Source organism: Lissotriton helveticus, chromosome 6, assembly GCF_964261635.1.
Source record: "Lissotriton helveticus chromosome 6, aLisHel1.1, whole genome shotgun sequence".
NCBI lineage: Eukaryota > Metazoa > Chordata > Amphibia > Caudata > Salamandridae > Lissotriton > Lissotriton helveticus.
The window spans coordinates 1,131,333,463-1,131,348,895 of record NC_136067.1 but is presented as its reverse complement, the minus strand read 5'-3'; the positions used below and the strand labels follow the sequence as shown (position 1 = coordinate 1,131,348,895).

Below are 15,433 nucleotides of genomic sequence, written 5' to 3'. Positions count from 1 at the left end.
CAGAGGCACCATGCCAGCTAGAAGCAGGGGGCATCTTCAGTAAACACCACCCTTTCCTTCTGTGAACACGGATTGTGACAGCTGCGAGCTACTGGGATTAAGGGTTCTAATGTCTCGTTCGGACTTGCGGCCAGGCCAACGCCACTCTGCCGGGGGGCCCACAAGAAAGCGCCATACCCTGTGTATCTACTTTGTGCCTATATTGTTACATGGTTCACAATGTTTGCAGATCGTAAGCAGCAGGGCTGTCCCACAGATTCACAGATAATATACACCAGAGCAGCAGGGTTGAGCAGATCTTAGACAGCAGTGCCAACCCTGGGGTTGAGCAGATCTTAGACAGCAGTGCCAACCCTAGGGTTGAGCAGATCTTAGACAGCAGTGTCAACCCTAGGGTTGAGCAGATCTTAGACAGCAGTGCTAACCCTAGGGTTGTGCATATCTTAGACAGCAGTGCTAACCCTAGGGTTGAGCAGATCTTAGGCAGCAGTGCTAACCCTAGGGTTGAGAAAATCTTAGACAGCAGTGCTAACCCTAGGGTTGAGCAGATCTTAGACAGCAGTGCCAACCCTAGGGTTGAGCAGATCTTAGACAGCAGTGCTAACCCTAGGGTTGAGCAGATCTTAGACAGCAGTGCTAACCCTAGGGTTGAGCAGATCTTAGACAACAGTGCCAACCCTAGGGTTGAGCAGATCTTAGACAGCAGCACTATCCCTCCGGTTGCATATATCTCATACAGCTGCAATATCCCTATGCCAGCGCAGATCTCAAACAGCAGTGCTATCCCCTAGGGTTGCGCAGATCTTAGACAGCAGTGCTATCTCTCAGGATGCGCAGTTCTCAGACAGCAGCACTATCCCTCAGGTTTGCGCAGCTCCGAAATAGTAGCGCTGTTCCTCAGGCTGTTCAGATCTGTGACAGCAGCACTATCCCTCAGGGTGCACTGATCTCAGACAGCAGTGTTGTCCTCTAGTGAAACAAGATAAAGTTACCCTCCTTCACCATAAATTATTACTGTTATTTCATAATTAATGACATGCGGACCTTTTTCATCATGGCAAACATTATTTCTTTAATTAGAGTTCTTTAGAGCGGTTTGATGCTTTGGGCCTTTCTGTTTGTTCCCACAACATAATACATTTAAACCAAATATCAAGGTAAATACAGTACACATATGTATTTAATATATAGAGTAAAACAAGAAATATCAGCTATCCCGTTTCACGAAATTGTGTGATCCTGGGAAAATATATTTAATCGAGTTCTTTTTCTTCATTATCATATTTGAGAAAGCTTCCAAATATGTGCGTTCGGGATGTGCACAATACCCAAACCTATTGTTTTTTGTTTAACACACTGGAGTGAACCTCTGTCTGGAATAAATATCTCCACCTCGTATACATAGGAACACATGACAGCTGACATGCCCTTTAGTTCACTAATGGTATTGCCAGAAAGGGGGGCGGGGGCAATAATGCTTTTAAGTTAATGTTTGAAAACTATCACACTTCATACATACTTCTCAATTTAGTTGTATAATCTGAAGTACTGAAACACATCCGCATGTTGAAGAATACACTTTACATTTGAAGCGGCTTCATCATATTTTCACAGGAAGCTTGTTGCATGACTTGCATACCAAATATTTTCAGGGCTCGGCTCGTCCACGGGCTCTCGGAGCTCAGCCAGACCCCAGGCCCAGCTCTCCGTTAAATTTGTTGGCTCACCCACCTATCAGAGAGCAGTGCTGTCCCTCTGGTTGTGCAAATCTCAGACAGCAGTCAAATCCCTCTTTTTGCGCAAATCTCACAGAAGTACTATCCCCTACTCTGTGCAGATCTTTTACAGCAGCGCTATCCCTCATGGTGTGCAGATCTCCAACAGCAGCGCTATCCCTCAGGCTGTGCAGATCTCAGACAGCAGCGCTATTCCTCAGACAGTAGCCACTGCACCTGCATTCCTTTACCTTATGAGAGGGATCTTCTCCGGCTCCTCCTCGTGGCGGCAGCAGCAGCAGAACAGATTCCAGACCTCCATGGTGTCTGCACCGATCAAAGGTAGGTCCAGGAATCGAGGCCTCCCCTACAGATACGGTGTCAAGAGCGTTGGGCAAGCTCTTGATGAGGAGGGGGCCCTCTCAGCGAGCAGAGCTAGAGCCGGGCCGGCATCCTAGGCGGGATGGAGCATGCCACTCAGTGTCTTCCACAATCTGGGGTCAGAAATGCCAGAATCGGTCATGTGAAGTTTGCAACTTTTTGTCAGCTTCAGTACTTTAAGGGAGCTTGAGAGGCGGGGCTCGGGGGGAGCATTTTAGTGACCCAGCCTAATGAAGAGGTTATAAAAAGAGATGTGAGTATCTGGTCTTGGTCTAAAACTTTCATCTTTCAGCGGACTCCTTCGCAGTGTGTGAGAGTACCAGCAGTGGCCATGGCACTGCCGAGATAGAACATACCGGAGCCACAGAAAGGATATGAGGGCGGGGGAGCAGTCAGACACACGTGGCACTGGCGTCGGACATGTGACTGACTCTGTCCCAGCCCTTCTACAGGAATTTCAGGAGCTTCAACTACTGACTAGTCGAGCTCACCTCAGGTGTGGGAGAAATCCCTTAAAGCATCTACAGGCTACTCCAATTGGGAAGTCAAGAACTCTCAGAATTTAGGGACAGGCCATTCCTACTCCGGTGTCAGATAACCACACAAGTCATTTAAAGACCAGTCGGACGTTAGTGTTAGCATTTAACATGATTTACCTACAGACCAGCACACCAACGGATTACCTAGTACTGAAACTTTTTGAACTAAAAAGTTAAAGCTATCGGCGGCCCCTGTCCCTACTTGGAACATAACTTTTTTCTGCCTTCGAGGGAAATTCTCTTTAGATCTTCTGCCTCACCATATGATCTTTAAGCTGCTAATAGTTATCTGTAAGTTATTTAAAGCTTTGTACAGCATTCCCTTGTATTGAAGCTGAGTTAGCGATACCTCTTCATGGCGCGTTATAGATTAGATGCAAGTACTGCCGATGCCCAATAACCTGCGCTCGACGTGTACTCGTGTAACAAGCGCGAGCCTCGCGCAGCAGCTGGGGGAGGGAGCCTGCGCGATTCCCTTGCGGGAGCGTTCGACCATATGGCGCCGCGTGCTCCCGCAAGGAAATTGGCAGACGTGCACGCGTTGCCATTGCAAGCAATGCAACGCGTGCACGTTTTTGCCCCCAAAGCTGTGCCGATGGCATTAGGTCCCTCTTCTATGCAGCGCATGCGCTCTGCATAGGCGAGACCTAATAAAAACAGCTGCAGAATAAAACCACCTTGCTGCACTCCTGCATTCCCGTTTATGTTTTTCTAACACGAGATGCCCTCTGTCCTGCTATGACACAGCAGCAAATACATTATTCAGTCTGTGCTAGAAACAGCAATAGCTGTCTTGTCAGCCTCATGTAATAATACAAATAAATATATAAAACATTAATACACACATACATACGTTCTTTCATACATACATACATACATACAGAGTAGAGCTTTGGGTCACCCCTCCTCGTCCATTGGTCTGTTCAAGTGCCATTCACACCACAACAAAGAGTATAGGGAAATGGGTCATGCCCCTTTAGCCAGTGGCTCTCGCGCGTGGTGCGTGAGGGCCCTTTGACTGATAACATGCACATATGTCTAGAAAGAAGTGTGCTTAAGTGACAGGGCTGAAGTGCCAATACTCTACTTTGTCAATGTATTTTCTTTCTCTACCTTATCCATTTTCAAAAAATATTTTGTCACTTTAAACTATGTCTTTAGGTTACATTAATTCAAAGCCTATTGTACATTTTCTTTGTGTTGGCATAAACCTTATTTTCCTATGATATGCATTAAAATGAAGAAGGATTTTTATACCTGTTCTATTGTACACCCATTAACAAGGAACGACCCAGGCTGCTATATGAAAATTCTATACAACAGTTCATTTTGTTTTAATTGTAAAGGTTTTATTATAGTCTATTGGCCGCCATGTTCCTTTTCTTCTACTTTTTTAGTTTTGCGGCATGCTTCCAATAAAAAAGAATTACAAAATATTAACAATACAACATCTTGTCGAGGCCAAACCTACTGGCTTTACCATTGTTTGTTATACTTTTGAATGCACCAATATGCAGATTCCTCAATTTCACTTTCACTCTGTGCTTTATTCCTATAGTTTTATAGCTGACCTCTTGCTTTTCTATTAAAAAAAGTTCTACTTTCAGTAAGAGAAGCAGTATACTAAACTCTGCTGCTTGCTCACTACAAGAATGTCACTGTTGTATCAGCATGTGATCAATCAGAGGCTACCTGGTGTCTAATACCTGGTCATTTGAAACTCTGCAGACCTACCCATGGCTCAATCATTTGAGGACAAAGGCAAATCATCACAGGTTTACAGTAAGACGTTTCTTTAGGTTCACATTTTGGTGACTTCTACAATATCTTTCCTGGTTCAGTCTCAAAGTCAGTTACACACAATGGCAGACCTTAAATTTATTTTTGAGACAGGAACTGCCAGGATAATTTTTCTCCAATGATTATGAAATTGCATTATCTCATCATGTTCAACTTTATTTTTCATGCACTTTGGTCCTGCTCATTACATGTATGTATTGTGTGATGTGTAATAAGATTTTTTTTTTGACTGAAGCTCTTCTCACAGTAAGTGCATTTGTATGGCTTTTCTCCTGTATGTGTTCTATAGTGCCTAATAAGATTTCCCTTTCGGTTGAACCTTTTCTCACATTGAGTGCATTGATATGGTTTCTCTCCTGCATGTGTTTTTTGATGCATCATAAAATTTCCTTTATGACTAAAGCTTTTCTCACATTCGGTGCACTTATATCGTTTCTCTTTTACAAGTCCCATATGTATTTTCAGGTGTGTCATGAGATTTTCCTTTCGGGTAAATTTTCTTCCACATTTGGCACATACATACCGCATCTCTTCTTTTATTTTTTCAATTATAATCAGATCTGTTTTCTCCACTGAGTGTTTTCCAACCTCAGGTCGTAAACAATTAGATGATTCGATGTCTTGCTGATACATAAGATGTATATTCTTTAAGTGACTATCACATGTATTATTTTCTTGTGAAATCATTGCTTTAGAAAAATCCTGGCAGAAAGTGGTATTGATTGGTTTTCGCAAACCAAGTTCACACTCAACATTTTCCTCTTCTTCCACTTCATTTTTGATTCCAGAGCATGATTTTCTTACGGCAGCTACTTGCGTCTCAGAACTCTGGAAAACAATCACTTTTTCTGGTGTAATTTTGCTGGCTGCTCTTCGTTCAGTACAAGCCAAAGCATGTCCATCTGTTTTTTTCATGCTACTGTGTCCACCAGCTGTTTGAATAAAACAAAACAAGTTGTTTGCTTTCTTCAAGTAAAGTACTTTAGCACAATGAAATAATATATCAAAATATATACCCTGGCTCATAAATCATGCTGTCAATACCTCTGGGTAAATCCAATGTCTACAAGGGTCAGGAGCTTGAAAGATGCAACTTTAAGGCTAATGGGTAGCCATTTGCAGTTTATTACAAGTATGCCTTCAGCAAACAGAGTGGCCATTCCATATTTTCATATAAACTATATTTTACTGTAAAAGCCTTTAATGAGGACGAATTGGTTAAATTCAACACAAATAGTCCATCTACTAGGCATGACTTTAAAAAAATCTAATCCGATGGACTATGAGCCTATTGCTGCAATTCCTTGCAGGACTCAAGTGGCAACAATTTTGATTTGTGGCCATTTGGCGAAATTACTGTTAGGAAGAAAGCTGTGTCTAAAGCATCAATGCTTTTACCCCAGACCTGTGTGGCTCTGGCCGGTGTCAAATTCAATGGGTCCTAATGCACGTTGGAGCAGTTTTTCTAGTCATAGTAAATAGAGGCTGACTAAAATAATTTTTCTTTGCATGCCAAAGACCCGATTCTCAACTATTTTTGTACATCTCATTCCTACTTAGGTGCACAGAAATTCATATGCAGTTAAGAGAATCAGTTCTGTGTATATGTAGTATTGCTGATGGAACCAACTAGCGACAATATTTTGAAATATGGAGGAGTGTCTGCAGTAGTGAGATAGGGATTAGAGACTGTGGGGGCACACAAGATAATAAACACCCATAAAGTTCTAACTTTGTGGCTATTCATATGCCTTTCGAAATGCTTTTCCACAACATTTATGCATGTAAATATATTTCAACATATTCCAAAGGTAAGTTTTATCGCATGCATAAATGGAGTGGGAAAAGGGTACTGGATAAAGGGTGCCTTTTCTGCTTGGTTACCCCAGATTTTTCGCCCTCTGCTGGAGCCTATATTTTTTCTTGCTTTCGAACTCTGTGCAACTTACACCAGCTAAAAAGTAGTAAAGTGCCTTTGCTCCCTATAAGAAGCTGTTATATATATATATATATATATATATCTACACATACACTATACCAAAGTAAGGTATAGTGTACACAGAGTCCAGCGGATCCCAAAAGGCTTACAGAGCTTTTTGGGAGCCTGCAGATACCTTACTCTCCATTTGTGGTAGTGTGGGCGAGCAGTAAGACTCCATCAGAGGGTAGTGTTAAGCATTTATTGTACACACTCTGGCACAAAATGATATCACACACTCAAAGACTGAAAGACCAATTGTTTGTATCAAAAATATTTCTTTGTTGTATTTTATTTTTAGAACCAAGCCAGACTTGGTGCCGGTGTGTAAAAGAATACCTTTGTAATATAATACAGTTGAATGCAGTTACAAGAAGGTCAAATGTTCAGAAACAGATTAAATTACTTTTCAGTTACTTTGTGATTACTTTTTATGTTACTTTTTCTACTCAGTCTGATATGCCTAGATATCACACTGGGACATTTCCTAGATACAAGGTAAATCAGTTTTTGTAAACACACAGTTTCTTGGGTTTTCGTACAATCTCCAACTCCACACTTCAAACTTTTTTCACAGAAAAGCAGTCAATGCAATCCTCTGGGAGGAAATGAAGTTATCGGTTTCAAGGTAGGTACTTGGTTTGGAGAGTTGGTTTTCTGGGGTTAAAAGCAGAGTTCCCTCAGGGTTGAGGATGTACTCAAAGAACACCCTACACCCTCAGCGACACTAGAGCATCCGGTTGAAGAGTGCTGAGGACAATGTTATCCAATGGGGGCTAGGGGGCCTCCGGTTGGAGGCTGCTTACAGGCCCGCCACTTCGATGGGGGAGTAAAGCTCCTAGGGGATAGCTCAGGGCAAAGGGGCATCCAAAATATCACACAAGGTGCACCCACAGTGGCACTGGGGCACCCAGGTGCGGGGTGTTGGTTCGATGTCGGGAGCCCTGTTGGTTTTAATGGGGAAGCTGTAGTCAGAAGAAGCTCTGGTCAGAACAAACACTGCAGGCTCAGGCACGAAGATCTTCTGGAGGTGACCACCAGTTGGCGAGGTAAATTGGGATGTTGAGGGATGCCGGGACACCGTCGGGTGCAGGGCTGTCTTTTGGCATCAGGTTTTCCTTACCGGCTCTGGTCATCCTCCAGAAAGGGGGTGTACCGTGGTTACACCACCTATAATGCCACCCTCCAGTGGAAGGGGGACATAAGCCTCACTCTGGCTGGCTGGGTCCCCCATCTTCAAGATGGCGGGGACAGAGTTGTGCTTCACCTCGACTCTCCCACCTAAGGGGTGGAGTTGGCAAAGGTGGGCATACCTCTCCTCCTATTTTGGTTTTCCTGCTGATTCTTCCACCCAAAGTGGGGGTCAGAACTGTTGGGGGCCAGTTGCTGGAGGCAGCAAATGGCTGGATCAGCTCACAAAGGCGGCAAGCATTTGAAGCTTCCCCTTCGTGGACCTATGTGCTGATAAGTTTGCTATCAACCTTCCCATTTTTCAGTAAAGCCATGATGGTGCTATGGAGTCCGTAATGACAAACTCCCAGACCATATACTCGTTATGGCTTTACTGCACTTACAATATCTAAGAATGGACTTAGGCACTGTAAGGGTACATGGCTCAAACACATGTACCCTCACCAGTGGCATAGTGCACCCAGCTAGACAGTGGATTGTAGGCATGGTCCACAGGGATGTATGCCATGCCATGTCGACTCCTCACTTTATTCTGCACCAAAACACGCAGCCTGCAATGGCAGAGTGAGCGTGTCAGGGTATAGGGTCTCTAAGGGTGGCATAATATGTGCTGCAGTCCTTAGAGGCCTTCCCAGGTCACAGGGCCCTTGGTACCCATGGTACCTTTTATAAGTGACTTACATGTGGCCAGAGAGTTGCCAATTGGGTGTGCAACAGTACAATTTTAAGGAAAGAACATAGAACCTGGGAATGTGGTTGGCAGGAACCCAGGGCACACTTAGTCGAAAGAGCATCAACATCATGCAAAAAGTGGGGGGCAACCATGCAAAAAGAGGCACTTTCCTACACTCCCCTTTTAAAGTGCTTGAATATACATACTCCTAATTGGCAGATTTAATTTGCCTTTAAGTCCCTAGCACATGATAGAAAGTACCCAGGGCCTGAAAGTTAAATACCACTAATGGACCGCTGTAAAACACGGTCAGGCCTATCATTGTAACCTGACTGTTACAATGTAAAAACTGCAGTTTAACCCGTAAAAAGAAACCCTTCAAACAAGTCAAAATCTCCCTTTTAAATATTAGTAACCCCATGGTAGCCCACAAGGCATGGTACACCATATTTAAAAGTAGGACATGTAGAAATGTAATGTTCATATGTCCTTACCGTAAATACCACCCAAGAGATATTTTTCATTGTGGCAGGCCTAGCTTTCCCATGTAGAAAACCAGGGTACAGATTAAATTCCTAATACTGTATCTCCGGAATTGGAGTTGCAAAGAAAAAAAATAATAATTACGAACAATTTTTGATAATTAAAAATCCAATTCAATGGTGAAGTTGAATTTTTAAAATAAAATAAATAAAATAAATATTATGGAAAATAAACTTTTAGAAAACTGCCTTTTCTGTCCCTGAAGTTTCCGGTGGCTAATTTGCATCTGCTTTCCAACTTCCTTAGCATCTGAAAAAGTGTGAAATGCCTCCCAAGAACAAACAAAAGGCTGACCTGAATGGGAAGAGATGACTCCTGAACCTCACAAAATGTGCAGTGTAGGGGCTAGTGATTTCCTTTTGATAGCAGTGTAAAATGCTGCTTGAGATGTCTGCCGAGCCACATGTAACATTTGAAAGGGAGAGAGCAGGATGCAAAGACAATTTTTGTTTATTCATTATTTGGTTGCTGAAGGACCCTGCTTTGTCCTACCAAACATCCGTCTCTGGGTTTTAAATATAACACATGGGATGCACTAGAAAGGAAGGGAACAAGATGCCAAGACAATTCAGTGTATCCACTGTTTAACTGTTAAAGGACCCTGTTTATTCCTGTCTCGGAGTTCATTGTGGGCACAGCGGCTGCTTCAAACTGGATTTCAGTGTTAGCTGTGGGGAGACAATGGGATTACCATAGTACACACCTCCACCCCTCAGATCCCAAGTTTAGTGTGTCCCAAGACTCTCACCATCTTGAAAATGCCCAGAGTGGGTAGAGTTTGCCCCAGGAACATTTACTTCATTGGTTAGGGCATGTCCAGAGTCATTCCCACTCGCTAGATCGTGCCAGGCATAAAAGTGGCATCTCCAGGCATCCACTGGAGAACACTTTCTGGACCTGAGGAAGAACAGAAAAGAACTGGACCTGCTGTCTGTGGCCTAAGAGGCCCTGAATTACTGGACTGTTCCCAGTAAGGTGCGCATGCGCACCTCTGCCCTCCGAGCGCGCAGTGCTATCTGTGTGGCGCGCACACACAGCACATCCCCCAAGAGCACCTGCTCCGCTGCTCTCAAAAGGCGAGCGGTGCAAAAATCAGGCATTTCCTGGTTGTGGAGGAAGAGGCAGCCTGTGGGATCGAGGGCACCTGCACTTGCTTCATTTCTTTTCTGTCTTGAGAGCTACTGCGGGGGACATTGTGAGCTTTTGTTTAAGCACTTATGTTAATTGCAGCGCCAGTCACAAGCTGAGATTAACATGAATTCTTTCACAAAAGCACGCAATCTGCCCCGCAGCCGCATGTTAGTTACAAAAGAAATGCAGTAAGTCTACAAACACGGATTGTACTTTCAGAATCATCTAAAAGCACACGTTGTGTTTCTAGACTTGCTGCATTTCTTTTCTTAATAGAGCTGGGCTGTGCGGTGATTGTGTGCCTTTGCTAAAGTTTTCATGTTAACTGCAGCTCATGATGACCGCTGTGATTAACATGAAAACTGTAACAAATGCACACAACCACCACATAGCCCAGCTATACTAAGAAAAGAAATACAGCAAGTCTACAAACACGGCTTGTGCTTTCATAATCACCTGATAGCACATGCCGTGTTTGTAGACTTGCTTCATTTATTTTCTTAATAGCAGCAGTGGCTGGTGAGGTTTGGGAGTGGTGGGGGTCAAGGAGGGGGGGGGTTTGGGGGGGAAGACCACAGCATAGTTGCTAAGGTTTCAGATTACTATGTGTCACATTTTCATAATTTCAGTGTAATTATGATTGACATTCTCACTGACTATGAGTGTCACTTTCTCGCAAGCAAAATCAAGCAATGAAGACAAGGGAAGCACATAAATATCAGAAATTACACCCATTTGAGCAACGAGAAACTAAGAAAGTCACTGAACTAAAGTGGGCTAACAGCAGGCTTCTGAAAACTGAGCAGAGTCAGACTGTGTGAATGTCACCCATAATTACAGTGAAATTATGAAAACGTCACACTTAGCAATCTGAAACTTTGGCAGCTATGATTGAATCAGTGTGGAAATGTGCACTAATTGAGATGTATTCCTCTGCAACCTCATGTTGACCACCTGCCAGGAGTCTTTGCAAACTTGTAAGTGCTAAACAGCTTTCCATCAGCCACATGTTAATGTAACTCTACAAAATAAATACACAGGATGTTCTTTGCAGAAATCAGAGGTTTACCTGTGTCAAGTTAGGCGTACTCCAGCACTTTAGAAATGTCAGTTTATTCAAGGTCCAATCAGTCTTCCAATAATGTCTGGTTACTCTGCGTAGAAATGCGGCAAAGTTCTTTTAAATACTAATCTGTGGTCAGATTAAACCTTCCAAAAAGAGCTGCTTTCATCGGTGAGTAATCAGACCATTTCTAGTATGCTAAAATCGCAGTAAGACCTAATGATCTACCCTCTAGTATCTCCTCTGTGATCTTCTGTCTGAAGCATGGTGCAACTGAGGTCTAACATGTTTTAGGACTATGTGGTTTAGACTGAAGTGTTTTGTCCTTTAGCCAGGAGAGTGGGAGGAAGGGAGAAAGGGGATGGTGTCAGCAGGGGAATGGAGTAGACATGTGCCCATCTGCACTACTCCGTTCCCCCACCTCCCCACCAGTGAACCAGCTTGTCACCGGTGCCCGTCACAGCAATCCTGAGAGGAATAACAGCTGTGAGGGCTAGAGAAGGTGAGGGGAGTGTCGTAGCAGGGAGGTGGAGTTTATCACAAGTCTTTATCGCCAACTACAGAGCTCCAGCACCCTCCCCAAACACCTAGCTCCTGTCATTCTCTCCCCAGGACCAGGGTGTGGCAGAGAAAGAGGGGGCGAGATGGAGAGTACAAGACAAAAAGCGGGTAAAAAAAATACCACTTACCTCTTTCTGCCAGTTGTCTCTCTCCTCCTTCTACTATGGTGAGTCCTGAAACCAGGAAGCACCCAGGCTCCCCACAGCCGATCACAACGCTGCAATGCAGCGTTGTGATTGGTCTGAGCACCCTGGATCGGCTATCAGAAGGGGACTGGGGGCCTGGCATGTTCCCCACCAGGCTGTGAAAAGCAGCCAGGTGGGGAATATGCAAAGTGCGCAGGACTGTTTGGCCAGGCCAAGACGGCCGGCCAAGAGGTCATGTGCACTTGGAGTGTGCAAACCACACCTCCCCCTGTGCCTCCAGGCCTGCCCTCCCCTAACCCTGCCCAGAAGCTGCGAAAAATAAAATGATAATAAAGTTATTATCATTTATTTTTCCTGCTCAAAGAGAGCATTTGTTAAAGTTTTCATGTTAATCGCAGCGCCCGTCATGAGCTGCAATTAATATGAAAACTTTAACAAATGCACACAATCACCCGCAGCCCAGCTCTATTAAGAAAAGGAATACAGCAACATAGCTGCCAAGGTTTCAAATTGCTATATGGGACGGTTTCAAACCTGCCTTAAGACCAATCACGTTGCGCTGTATGTGTGGAAATGCACAGTCTTTCCACATTTTTAAGCAAAAGTTTGGAGTGATATTTGGTGCTGCACCCACACGGGGGGTCTGGGTACTGGCGCACATAGGATGGGTTGCAGCGCACATAGACCTTACACTGCCGCACATAGAGGAAAAAAATTAGAGGGAACATTGGACTGGACCCGTTTACTCTTGTACCTAGGACAAAGAAGTAGACTCCAAGGCTCAGCTGGCTGACCTTCCATGTAGCTACAGGGAGACAACAAGGTAAGAGATGCAATTGCTGCAACTGCCTAGCTGACCTGTGGCAACTGTACCTGTAATTTTTGCTTCTGTTGTCCTCTGCCTGACACACTACACTATGTCTCTAAGTGGCTCTAATGATGTCCTGGTTAAGTATGAAGGTAAAATCTTTGACCAAGATGAACCTGGTTGGGGCATCCCACCTCTACTCCATCGCGACCAGCTTCAAATTGAACCTAGGTCCTGGTCTACCTCAACCAGTGACTAACATTGGCACTTTGTGCTTCTTGACGATATTCCTACTTCAAACTTTTAAAAATCATATTTCCAGTTTACCTTATTGGATTTTTGGCATTTTTGAACAATAAAAGTACACAGTATCAGTCTCTCAAAATTAGATAACACATATGTTGAAGAAAATATTAAATTAATTACAGTGCATGTGAATTAAAATAGGTTAAGATCATATTTCATCTTTTTATGATAAAAAGCACAATGGAGTACCTTCATGCTAAAACAATTTCCAGAAAGACAAAAAGCTCAAAAAGAAACCTACAAATAGGCTCTGAAAGGGTCCATTATGCTAGGCATTACATCTAGCAGTAAAATCTTTTCAGGGATACACAAAATCATTAACTTGTATAGGTAGACTTAAAGTGCACTGTGCATGCAAAAGAAGAGCTGTATAAATGTTAAAACATTAAATGTCACCATTGCAATAAAGTGTTTGCCCCAACCGCCTTTGATCTTATATGCCAAATTGAACATAAATAATTGGAGACCGAATATACAATGCTTCATCTATTGTCTGACTTACATATTCTCAAGGCTATATGCCAATTTTTAAGCTCGAAAAGACGACAAAGCAAAGCAATCCACAAGCATGCTGTTTTGCCTAAGCACGACAAAAGAATAGAACATGTTCTTTGTTTTCAACAGATTGACATCTCATGGGACATAGGTAGTTGGAAATACCATTGTTTGTGCTCCACAAGCAAGTGAACGATGCAATTGGCAAAATCCCGAGCCTTAATTTAATAAACATGGATCCTAAAAATGGGGCGTTTACACAGTCCATAAATTCTTCGAATTGTGATACACATTTGAAGGACAAATATGAGTCAGTCAGGATATCAAGGATACAGTTGAGATTCTAGTGCAAAAACAGCATTCCAATAACAGTATTTAACAGTTTGTCGGGCACTCATAGGCATAGAAGAGCGATTCAGTCAATATTCAGTTAATCCTAGCCTGGTCAAGCAGGTTTTTTACATGAGAGACCCAGGGAATCATTGATGCCAAACAATTGGCCACTATCTCCCAGTGGTAGCCAATTCCTCTACCCTCCAGAGTCTGATCCAATATAAAATAGGTTTTAGGCAGGCTGTGTCTGAAATTTGTCTGCGATTTAAATCAAACCTCAGCGTTAGTAGTGGGGCACTTTTCGGTATCCTCAGCAAGGATTTAATGTAGGAATTTTCACATCTGTATGATGAATCGAGGTTACAACAGTCCCACAAGTCCCCCATATAGAGCTTCCCCAAAGGCTGGAGCCTTATATATCTCTAGTGCTGGAAAGATTTGGTATGAAGGCGCTCTATTGGCAAACCTTATTAAAAAACTCAGCTCTGTGTTTATGAATTAGTAAACTTTTTTCAATCTTGGCTGACCATTTATGGGTGTCGTTGAGTCTCACACCGAGATAATCTAATTTGGGGCCCCTTTCTAAACTGACCACTGTACAACCACATTCCCCGTCATTTTCTTCCGATGGCTGAATACCATGAATTTCGTTTTACTGTTGTTTTTTTCTAGGCTGTGGTTCTTGTAGAATAAACTAAACTTCCCAAAGAGGGAATTTAAACCCCGCAAGGTTTTGGAGAAGTGTAGAGTATCATCTGCAAAGAGCAGACCCAGCACTTTGGACCCAGCCATTTTAGGGGAATAGTTCTGGAAATCCAAAAGATAGGCAATACATCGATGGATGGCTAAGAAAAATAAATTGCGTGCCAGGACACATTCCTGGTGGACACCTGATCTGATTGGGAGGTCTCCATCTGTTTCTCCACCTAGGACCCATCTGAACCTAGCAAAATTCCCTGTATATAACTGCTGAATCAGACTCAATATGCCATTGGGAACCTCAGTTTTACCAAGGACCTCACAGAGTTAAGCCCTGGGGGCTACTATACTCAAGTTATGGCTCAGAATAAAGAGCTGTAAAATGCTTTACTCACTCTCCCGCAGAGATATGACATTTTTGGCGACATGGTCCCTACGTTCCTTATGTGTCACCAGGTACTAAAACAATCTAATGTCCATCCCTTTCACTGATACCAGCAGATCCTCCCACATCTTAGCTTCCCACTTGGTCTTACTAGACTTGATAACCTTGGCATGATTCAGTCCGGGACTGGTGATGTCATACCGTATATTGCTTTTTTAGGGCTTTCACCAAATTTGATTTTACAACTCTGTATTGATGGTCAAATCATTAGTGTGCTTTAGGAGGATAATTGAGTGTTTTGACCTCTTTCACAAAGAATGCCTTCAAACTATAAAACAAATCTTTATGATCGCCCCAAAATCTGGGAAGATAAACAGTCCTGCTTATTAAGTACTGACAAAGCTGCGCTGACCATGTCATAAATCTCTTGCTGGATGTTCTCAGTATCATAAATGTCCACCCATTTCAAATTGCGCTTATTATTATTCAGAGCTATTGCAGTAGATGTTGCTATCTCAGGGCAGACCTCGTCCTTTATTTGGTACCCCTTCAGTTTGAGTGAGAGAGGGAAATTGTCACTTTCCTGGCGAACAGTGAGCTCCTTATCAACCATCTCCTGCCAAACCCTAACATCTACCAGCATATAATCAACACTACTTTTGTGATCCCCCTCTTGAACGTGGGTT

At 43.3% G+C, this 15,433-nt stretch overlaps 1 protein-coding gene across 4 annotated transcripts in view; it reads right to left on the bottom strand.

Moving 5' to 3' along the window:
* LOC144763308 (uncharacterized) overlaps positions 1–15,433 on the bottom strand; it is a 317,771-nt gene that overhangs the window by 76,388 nt on the left and 225,950 nt on the right. For 2 of the 4 annotated variants that reach the window (XM_078648776.1, XM_078648777.1), the window contains exon 10: positions 1,060–5,367. The exons of 1 other annotated variant lie outside the window; for it this stretch is intronic. In XM_078648776.1, the coding sequence (XP_078504902.1) occupies positions 4,598–5,367 (770 nt within the window). In that variant the 3' untranslated portion in view covers positions 1,060–4,597. Of the gene's footprint in view, positions 1–1,059; positions 5,368–15,433 lie in introns of those variants that run through there. One more of the 4 variants, XM_078648781.1, reaches the window with a different exon arrangement.